Source organism: Quercus lobata, chromosome 1, assembly GCF_001633185.2.
Source record: "Quercus lobata isolate SW786 chromosome 1, ValleyOak3.0 Primary Assembly, whole genome shotgun sequence".
Lineage (NCBI taxonomy): Eukaryota > Viridiplantae > Streptophyta > Magnoliopsida > Fagales > Fagaceae > Quercus > Quercus lobata.
This window is the reverse complement of record NC_044904.1, coordinates 30,874,967-30,885,411: the sequence shown is the minus strand read 5'-3', so window position 1 is coordinate 30,885,411 and position 10,445 is coordinate 30,874,967. Positions and strand designations below refer to the sequence as shown.

Genomic DNA, 10,445 nt, shown 5'->3' with positions numbered 1-10,445 from the left:
TGTTAGCAGAGAAACATTATAAATGTAACTAGGTTGAGACCATTACTACAAGAAAAAATGTTCATTACAACAAAAATAATTGTTGCAATGACATTAAAGTTATTGCAATAGTTGATGCAGGATGTTGCAATAAAATTTGAGGTAATAGATTTGTGCAACAAAAACTCTTGTTGCAATAAATTATAAATAATTGATATCAGGTTATTGCAATGATGTCTTCGTAGTAATTTCTTGTTTCTCATTACAATAGATTGTTAAAATTTTTATTTCAAATTATTGCAATAATAATTTTGTTGCATCAAGCTATTACTTCGAAATTTTCGTTACAATAGATTGCAAAAATAATTAATATCAAATATTGCAACAATTTTTCCTAATATATTAAAGTTTCTATTGCAACTGAAAATTATAATTTGTTGCAACTTATAATTGTTGATGCAATAATTTAACACTTTTAAGTTGCTATTATAACAATTTTAACTTGTAGTTGCAATATTTTGTTTAATACAATTATACATATTTTGTTGTATTAACACTTGATGTAATAAACTTATTTTGTTATAGTAGATGTTTTTTAGATTCATGTTTTGGTCCTCAAGATAAAATCTTAATTCTATCCGAAAAGAAAGGGGAATTCATTTATGAAAAAAGCTAGAAATATAAAATTTTTTACATACTGCTGATGTGGTGAGTGATTATTGGTAAATGAAAAAGTAATGTTAGTAGTTGGCCTAAATAAGAACTAATAAAAAGTTGGCCATAACACCAGTTTGTAAAAATGTTGTAAAATAATTTATGACTATAACATTACTCTTCATCTATTCTATTTACAAGAACTTAATAATGAGATCTATAATAAATGTGAAATGAGAAAGCACCATATTAATTAATGTTCTTCAAAATACTTAATAATTACTCATATTTACAATAGTAAAACAAAGCATTTATACTACCAGATGTAATTAATTAAATATGCAATAAAAAAATTTAAAAAAAGAAAGAAGATACTTGTTTGGGCGGTAAACGATCCTATTCTTGACTAAGGGCATCTTCCACGGAATAGTTTATTTATAACCCATTTTTGTTGTTCATACCATGCATGTGAACTATATTGTTCATACCATGCATGTGAACTACGGAAAAATACATATATGGACCCTTTAATAATCAGTACCCAAGAACTGTAATTGGTTCTAATTAATATGAACACTTTATAAATATCCGTCGGGCTTTATCTAGTACAGGACTATATACATGAAATCAACTCTACACAACAACTTAACCAAAAAAAAAAAAAAAACCTCAACACAACAACGCAAAGATTCCACATAATTTTCTTTCAAAGAGAAACAGCATTGTAACTTGTACCTTGTGCAGAAAATATTGCCTCTAGATTCTACCATCTTTACACTGTATGTGTCACATAATACACAAAGTAGGCTTGTGTGCAGAGTAACCTTTAAAATTATGAAGAAAAATATCAACGGTCTCTGTTTTGCACAATAATGGGCAGAGGCACCTCACATGTGAGAACCAGCTAACCACTGCCCCCCACACCCTTCTAAATAAGTGTGTTCTTTTACAGTTTATAATGGAGCACCGTACAACAGTCATGGATCTCAAAAACGAGGACCTCATTCAAGAATTGGCTATTATATTGTGTGAACTGCAGAACTGGAACATTCACAGAAGCAACCAATCATCTTATGCCACGATGGCAAATAATGTAACATGCAACTCCACCCATAGAAACAGAAAATAAAAGTAATGCGAGAACAGTTAAATTGGCGAGTTTGTACTTTGTACTACTTTTTATTTGAATTTGCTTCAGATATTATTTCCTTTTATCTATCATTAAAAATTTATGACTCCTGATTTACCGTTTAATAATATTTGATGGATATTTGACATTTTGACCGACATGATCGATATTTCACCATCAAAAAAGCCAAACCTTATAATAAATATATAATAAAAAGTAACATGAAAATATTAATCAAATGATTTGTTTTTATTGGTTTAGAATATAACCTGAATTATATCATCAGATAATGACTAATAATTTTTCTGATAGAGCAAGAGTTTCAATCTTCAGCCCTAAATAACTCAGCTTATAAGTACTATCAATGCCCCACTAGGGCCACTACGTACGTACTACCTCCATAACTCTCAATCAATCCTCTCTTTACAGTAGTCTCTCCTCTTTCTTTCTTCCTATCACAGACAGATATTATAGATATAAAGAAGTTAAAGCAGAGATAAAAGAACAACCACAGATATATATATTTGATTGTTACATGGATGAAAAATGGAAGCTATCAAAGAAGGAAGGTGCAACTAGCAGCCATTCCTTAACATCTTCAAAGTCACTATTTGCAAGAAGTTCTTCAACAAAGAGCCCTTCTTGTTCTTCTTCTTCTAAATCTCCATTCACAAGGAGCTCTTCAACAAAGAGCACTTCGTCAAAGTCTCCTCTATTGAGAAGTTTTTCCCAGAAAAGCTCCACTTCAAAGTGCCCTCTTCCCCGGAGCTGCTCACAGAAGAGTTCTTCCATTAGCAGCAAATGTAGTAGCTTAGCAAAGGAACAGAAGGCCAGGTTTTACATCATGAGGCGCTGTGTTGCCATGCTTGTTTGTTGGCACAAGCATGGCGATTCTTGATATATGGGAAGAAGAGACCATGAATATATTATATATCACATAGAGTTAAGTATGTACTCTTTCTCTTTTGTTGTTCTTGCCTTCTTTATGCGAGATGGGTCTTTGGGTTTTGTTCCAAAACTCATATAAATTTTCTTACCATCCGATCAAGAAGAGATTGGTGTTATATTTTCTTGTTTTTCATCTTAATTTTAGATTCAGTCAGTTTGTAATTACTATTGAGGTGAGCTACAAGTTTTACACATTATAAGAAGTAATCAACATATTAAACAGATTAATTTTAACTAATTCATTTTATACTAGCAAGAGTTCTAATTCTTGATTGATGCGTGTGTGTGTTTTTTTTTTTTTTTGGATATTTAACTCAGATCTCAACATTTCTTTATATAGAAACGCTTGCATTCTCTGATGATTTCTTTTTCCCACTTAGATTGATGCTAGGTTCTAAATTTCATGATATCTTTCATTCTGTTCTTTTTTTAATTTTTTAATTTTTTAATTTTTAATTTTTTTTTTATTGTCTTGATGAGAGAGAGATTCGCTTCGGCTGTTGGAATGGCCAATATAAAAAGACATTATTTGTATTTGGATCTGCATTGGAAATGCAAACCACCTTTCTCCCTTTGAGAAAAAGTGCTGTGAGTGTGGATTCTCTTTAAGAAGTGACCCAAACTAAGTTTAGTCATTCCTTGAAATTGAACCTTCAGTTTAATTATTAATTAATGGGGTTTCCGGATTTCAATGTACTCATTTGAATGTTACCCTGATATGAAACTGAATTAACACATCCTTTAATGGGTTCCAGAGTCCAGACAGTTGATGAATTATATCAGAACTTGGCTTAAATTGGTAAAACAGTGACTTATAATCTTCTTGGTTGCCTTAATACTTTTCAATTGTTTCATGTCTCTTCTTAGTCCCCACATCCTACATACTGACGTTAACTTAAGGGGTTGGCTTTGTTGTTTTAGGGCCTTGTTTGATTCATGAGATTGAGTTCAAGTCTTCTAGTTAATTTATTGGAGCGGCCACCTCAAGAGATTAATTCGTCATTTTTTGTGTGTGTAAGATGTAGAATTTACAATCACCTAGGGATTAATTAAGAGCACTAAAAGAGTTAAAATCTCAAACACCCACGTTAATTAACAAAGATTTAACTTGCGTTTAATGTTATGGTGCATTGGACACGACAAAAGGTAGACATATGTCCAAAATTAACTACGTACACCTGTCCAATATGTTGGAGGAGTTAGCGGAAGCTTTGCTCCGTTGGCAAAATTACAAGACTGCTTTGACAAATCAAGAGCTCGAGGACAAAATGCAATGAGCAAGGCTCCTGGGCCATAACATTTACACATACATATGTGAGAGACAGATTTCAAAAAAGAATATCACTATTATTTAGGCTCCAACAGAAGCTTTTGAAATCCTGGGTGGTACAAAACCTCCTACTTTTTTTTTTTTTTTTTTTTTGCCATTTTCTGTGGAGTACTACCATAGAACACGATGATTTATTGCCAATGGGTGTTTGGCCACTCTTTGAGAGACAAAATATTGCAAAACACGACCAAAATAAGTTACAGAAAGAAGGAAAAAAAAAAAAAAAAAATGTAATGACAACATTTATCACACAAAAAGGGGACAATCAACACTTCGGAAGATCTAATGGTGGAGGAGGCAGCTTCTGATTAGGGAGCTTCCCATCCTGAACAACCCATGCCATCCTTAAACCCCAGCTCAGATGGATATCGAAGTGGCAATGCATTAACCAAACACCTGTGCAGTCATCATCAATCATAATCATCAGACTTTTTCTGAGAAAATCCCATATTTGTGCGGTTACTAGCTACTGTATATAACATTATTCAGCTAGAAAGTAATACGAAAATACCACAAATATATAGTAATTGAAAACTTTTAGTTTTCATACAATTTAATTTGCCCAAAAAAAACATTTGTTAGTGTTCCAAATTTAAACACGATATAGATGGGGTAAAAAGGCAAAAAACCATTACGTACTTTTGCATCCTTACCTAATGGTTGGTTAGTGCATTAAAGTCTTTAAGTATACCAAACTTGAAATTAAGCAAAACTTTTGGAAAGTGGAAGCTATAGAATTAGACAACATTATAGTCTTTTTTGCTGCATGAATTAATATGTGTGTATCACTCACCTGGATTGTCAGCCAGGAATCTAATTGCAACCCAACCACCAGCTGGCACACCAACAGTGTTCCTTTCAACTGGATCAACAAGGTTATATTTGGCTGGGTCCTTGTTAGAGTCAAAGTTTCCAAAACCTTGACCAACAATAAAGAAATTGAAGCCATGAAGATGGAGTGGATGGCTCTCTGCACCCAAAATGCTAGTGTCTTGCAAAACTACTTCCACACTTGTATTAAATGGTAACACTACTGCTTTGGTCCCATTGCTCGCAAGGGTATTGTTTGGTGGGGTGCCTGTATAGTTAAATTGGTGCAAAGGGAAGCTTGGAAAATCAGTGGTGTAAACCCCATTTGATTTCCCAAAGAAATGTGCTTGTAGGAGTGCTGTTGTTGGTAGAGCAAAGGAGAAATTGCTTATTGAAGCTGCAAATTTTGAGCTATTAGTAGGTCCTTGGCAGGTTTGGTTTTTTGGGCATCGGCTGGTTCCTAGGCCTACAGTGAAGAAAAATTTCTTTTGGACAGTTTGTGGCACATTGGCAGGGAATTGAGCATTGGCCAAGCTTCTGAATTTCCTAGTGAAATTCATGACAAAGGAAGTGGTGATAGAGGCATTGAGGGGAGGGAGAAAAGGTTTGAAAGTTGGAAGGTTGTTCGAGTTTGTGGAAGAGGAATTTGATGGGTTCTCATACTCAAGAATGCCTGCCACTGTGGTGTTGTCAAAGGTGCCCATGCCAGTGAAATATGGTTTAGCTAATATGAAGAATGTGGTATTGGGTGCTTGTGGCTTGGTCTTCAGAAGAATATTAGTGGTTTGTCCTGGTGTGAGGAGCAATATATTGGTCTTGATAGGCTTAATGTAAATTGCATCTGTTTCAACAATGGTGAAGGTGTGGTTTGCAATGGTGAAAAATAGCTCGTCATTGAGTGCAGCATTGATCAGTCGGAGGAGATATGTCTTCCCCGGCTTGACCTTTAGCCTGAACGTATCTGCAAAGCACAATAGCAATTGCAAGTAGAAACATAAGCCAAAAGTTGTTCCATAAAGTAGCCAATGAATTGACATGTCCCATGTCTTATAATTCCATAAGACTATGGTCTCTGCAGCTTAATGTAACAGCTAAAAACCAATATGTTTATCATTTTCTTTTTCAGTGTAATAAGTTACATGGTCGAAAGGGTACAAATTGATGCCCCTTTTGAGAAATACCTTTCTGAGAACAATTGTACAATGGTCCCGGAAGTCCATTAAATGTATATGCATCGGAGACATTTGGGCCAGCTCCAGTTTGAAGAGATTGCTGAAGAACTGCCTCTGGATCAGCATTCCACCACTCTCCTATAATTATTCAATCATTCATATATAGTTGGTTAGTATATTTTAGTCATGGTCTAATTATCATTGTAATAGTTGAATTCTATGATTGAGAAAACGAATTTTTGGTTACCAAAAATGATGGGAACTTCTTTGTGTGGTTTGGCAAATGGGTAGGATGCATTGTGCTTGGGGAGGATGATAAGGGGTCCATAGACTGTAGCTCTTAGCCATGTGATGTGTGCATGCCAGAAAAGAGTTCCTCTTTGGCCAACAATGGTGAAGTTGTACACATAACTCTGGCCAGTTTGAATAGGGCATTGAGTGATATATGATGGTCCATCAGCCCATCCACTTTGTAGTTGTCTGATTCCATGCCTATTTTTTTTATTCACCAAAACATATTAGCAGTGATGAAATTACTTACAAGTTACTAAATACACTTAATGAAACTTGACAACACATATTTTGAGTCTAATTAATTAGAGATTACCAATGGATGGTGATGTTGTTTGAAACATGATTGACCACCTTAACTATGACTCTGTCACCCTCTCTAGCAATAATTCGAGGCCCAGGAAACTTCCCATTAACTGTCACAATGGCCTTTGTGTGGCACAATCGAGTAACATTTTTCAACTTTATCTGGAAAAACAAAAGCAAAAATAGTTAATCTATGAGCAAATTTAGTTTAAAATAAGCCTGATTTTCATTCTTTCTCAAATTATGAGACAATTCTGGCCCAAAAGAAAATGCGAATATATGCATAAAATCAGCTAGCACAAAAGGTTTTGGTACGTACATCAAACTTGTAGTGCCTTGTAACGCTTGCATGCTTTGATGTAGCAAAAGCAACCTCAGGAAAGGCCGAAAGAGAGGCAATGGCAAAGAGGAAAGCAACAATAAATGTTGGAGATGGAGGAAGATAAGCACCCATCTTTCTGTATCAAAATCCTCTCTACAGTTGCTGAAAAATAGGAGACAAGAATGAGTGAACTTTGCTATTGGCTTCGTTTAGTTCTGCGTGTTTCATGAAGCCTATGAGGGTTGCTTATATATAGAAAAGATAGTGTGTTTGGTCGATTAGGTACTCCAAAAAATTAAATTTGAGAAAGAAAAGAATTACCAAAATGTTCTTAATCGGTCCCATATCTTCACTGTGGAGTGCCACCTAAAGTCTATAGAGTTAATTTTTTTTTTCCTTTTTTTTTTTCAACTTATTAAACCCTTACCTCGTATGAAAAATACATTTTTCACTATTGACCCTGTAACGGTTTCAATATTCATTAGTTTGAATTCATGTGAACAATATAATATTCATGAATAATTTCTTCTAAAAATTAAATTAAACTGTCTAGAATCTATGTAGCACAGATACAGACACAACACGGTATTTCCTGAAAAACTAAGATACGTTACGTTGAAAATACGACAATTAATTGATTAATTAATATTTATTTTTAGGTATATATATTTTATATTTGGAATAAATTATATTTATTTTGATTTTAAAAAATATGTAACAATAATGAAATGTTTGGAAATATATCTAAAATTAATTTAAAGACTATAAAATATTATTTAAAGTACGAACAAAAGAGTTTAAATAGACTAGATACCCATAAAAAAGAGTTCAAATATATAACATTCAACATCAAAATAGAATAACTGAATTAAAAAAGAAAAAACTTTTTTTTCTTCCTAAGTGCGTACTTGACACATTTGTGTCTGTGTTGGATACATGTTCATCACTAGTATGTTGGTAATTTTGCCGTGTCTGTGAACACAAACATTAGAATACTAATATTCCTTTTTATCTCTCAATTAAAACTTTATTTATGTAGTCTGATTAAAAAGGAAAAATAACTTCTAGAAGAGATTTTGTCAACATATTTTTTTACTCATGGAATATTTGATAGTTAAAAGAAGTGCGAAAGAAGAGAGAGAGAGACATAATCAATATTAGTCATTATAAAAGTTATAGTCTAAGCACTAAGATATCATATTTTTGTGATTACGCAAGTTTTTTCGAACCAACTTATTTTAGCATTAGTCTATTCCTAACTAGGACAAGCCAATATTTCAAAACCCCAACCGTTAAGGCTTGGTGAACAAGACACATCAGAAAGTTACAATCTTCCCACTCCTTGTTAATCACCATATATAGTCCATTTTAAAAAAAAAGTCTTTTCAAAATTTATGTTATCCATGGTCTCATTTTCACGAAAGACTCAATGGGGTATCCCTACAAGTTGGTGATGACATCTCTCCTAATCGAAATGTACAGTGCCTTAAATATGTAAAAGCCTGTGAAAGAGAAGGACATTTGACCTGCCTTTCTTTCAACCAAGAATAAGAAATAATGATGATGGAGGTACGTGATTTAGGTTGTTCTTAACCAAAATAACCAAACTAATCACTAAGCCTTAAACATGAAGTTAAACCAACATGCATTGCAGCTAGAGACAATCTCTTACCAAAACGGGCTTGTGAAATATTTAACTTCACGGCCAAACAAATTACTAAACTGTGAATCAAGTTTTTCACCATGACTGTACTAAATTTGTAGTTGCACCAACTGCACTCCTTATAGAATACTCCTATGCCCACGATCTACATCACTTACCTACAATGTCAAATTAATACTATGTGTGCATGTGTACAACTACTACGTATGCTTAGTATTTATGAATAAAATTTGAGTAATTGATTGTATATATTGGGAATATCGCATGCAATTACGAACATACCTGTTAAAACACAACTAAAAAATAGTGGTTGAAAGCAGGAAATTGCTTTTAGGGAAAGAGAAAACAGGAAAGAGCTCGAGTAATAGGCAAATATATAGTGCGTATAGGTTCAAGTTTTGTTACAGGTTTACCAGAAGGAGCAAGAACGACGAGGCTTTATAAGGAAAGTAAAGTCAAGTCTTTAGCTTTTCAAAACTAGAATCGACTCGGACATCATGTGAAGAGATGCATTTATGATAGAAAAAATCTAGAATCATTTTTTTTTATTTTTTTGGGCACAATTGCGATGTAACATATTGTGAGTGAAGGAGTAAAATTTCACATGAAAATAATAGACATTCACTTACAATTTTACCCATCAAAATTGTGGTAAATAAAGTTATATTCTTAAAACTAATATTTACTACTGTACATCTTTCGTGTGATAGTCATAAGTATAAATCTTTATGAGGTGTAAAAGGTAAAAATTGGGATTCAAGTATCTAAAAAGAGCTTCGTAAACATATATGTTTACCTTAAGTTTAATTTACATTTTTCAAGTTATCTGTAAAGGGAAATGTTAACAAGTGCCTTTAGGACACTGGTTAATAATCAATTTAAAGAAAATTTTTATAGGAAATGAAAAAAAAAAAAGTAATTAATATTTTGACAATTTTTTTCATTTATCATAAAAGTGATATCAAAACTTTCTTAAAATAGATTATTAATGAGTACCCTAATGACACTTATTAGCATGACAATGTAAAAATCTGGTGTCTTATTTTTCAACACGCACGCGGTCAAAGCATCCAACTCCTCCCACTGCTTTTGGGATCTTACGATTTTAGGATATTAAAAGCATCCCCATGCGGCTTTGCATAAATTCTCTATTTTTGACCATCACAAAGTTATTTTTCCTACTTTACATAACTACTTTGCCTTTTTTAGGAACACTTTACATAACTACCTCAACAATACAATCTGACGTTAACATGTTAAGATATTCCAAACCCAGAAACCACTGCCACAGCTTTGAGGAGCCGAGACAAAAGCAGCTCCTTTTTGAAAAACGGATTGCATATGATCCTCAACCCCATGAAACTGTCATTGTTGAGACAAAAGCAGCTTCAACGACTCAAATCACCCACGTTCGAAGTGCCCAACTCCAACAACTCAGCCCCATTGCACCTAAATTAACCAACCATTCGTCAAATCTCCATCGCCTCCACGCCAAGCCACCACAATCGCAGAGCCATGTCACCCACTGTCGGCACTCAAATCAGTCCAATCGTCATGCCATGAGATGCATATATGGGGAATAAATCCAGCGACCGGACTTACAAGAGAGAGAGAATTGAAAAAGAAGAAAAAATATACACACGTGCACTGACAAAGAACTGGGTATAGGTGTTTTCGAACTCTTGAGTTGTTTTTTGAATTGTAGATTGGCTATGTGAGTTGATGGTCTCCCCAGATTATACTGGTTTTATTATTATTATTATTTTTTTTAATTTTATGATAATAAAACTCGAGTTTGGTTATACCTTAAGAGCATACATTAATCATCTATTTTATAAAAA

The 10,445-nt window shown here is 33.6% G+C and overlaps 2 protein-coding genes across 4 annotated transcripts; one reads left to right on the top strand and one right to left on the bottom strand.

The window, feature by feature from the left end:
* Positions 1-2,153: 2,153 nt before the first annotated feature.
* Positions 2,154-2,929, top strand: LOC115986594 (uncharacterized serine-rich protein C1E8.05-like). The gene has a single exon (XM_031109779.1). It carries the CDS (start codon positions 2,298-2,300, stop codon positions 2,658-2,660), a length of 363 nt encoding a protein of 120 aa, XP_030965639.1. The 5' UTR covers positions 2,154-2,297; the 3' UTR covers positions 2,661-2,929.
* A 1,107-nt stretch (positions 2,930-4,036) lies between these two features.
* Positions 4,037-9,005, bottom strand: LOC115986586 (laccase-2-like). Of its 3 annotated transcripts, none has more exons than XM_031109747.1 (7): positions 8,887-9,005; positions 6,939-7,103; positions 6,630-6,781; positions 6,270-6,514; positions 6,032-6,160; positions 4,834-5,811; positions 4,037-4,436 (listed from the first exon to the last, which is right to left on the bottom strand). In XM_031109747.1, exons 2-7 carry the CDS (start codon positions 7,071-7,073, stop codon positions 4,306-4,308), a joined length of 1,770 nt encoding a protein of 589 aa, XP_030965607.1. In that variant the 5' UTR covers positions 7,074-7,103; positions 8,887-9,005; the 3' UTR covers positions 4,037-4,305. The 3 variants fall into 3 exon arrangements, with proteins under 3 accessions (XP_030965607.1, XP_030965627.1, XP_030965617.1); XM_031109767.1 differs by lacking the exon at positions 8,887-9,005 and adding an exon at positions 8,614-8,762; XM_031109757.1 differs by lacking the exon at positions 8,887-9,005 and having other exon boundaries at positions 6,939-7,280.
* Between the last annotated feature and the right edge of the window lie 1,440 nt (positions 9,006-10,445).

Bases quoted from the DNA above. Each gene is read 5' to 3' on its own strand.
- LOC115986594 (XM_031109779.1), top strand. From the start codon at position 2,298: ATGGATGAAAAATGGAAGCTATCAAAGAAGGAAGGTGCAACTAGCAGC.
- LOC115986586 (XM_031109747.1), bottom strand. From the start codon at position 7,073: ATGGGTGCTTATCTTCCTCCATCTCCAACATTTATTGTTGCTTTCCTC. The intron at 6,515-6,629 runs GTAATCTCTAAT...TAAAAAAAATAG, and splicing joins AACAACATCACCATCCATTG to GCATGGAATCAGACAACTAC. The intron at 4,437-4,833 runs GTGAGTGATACA...ATGACTGCACAG, and splicing joins ATTCCTGGCTGACAATCCAG to GTGTTTGGTTAATGCATTGC.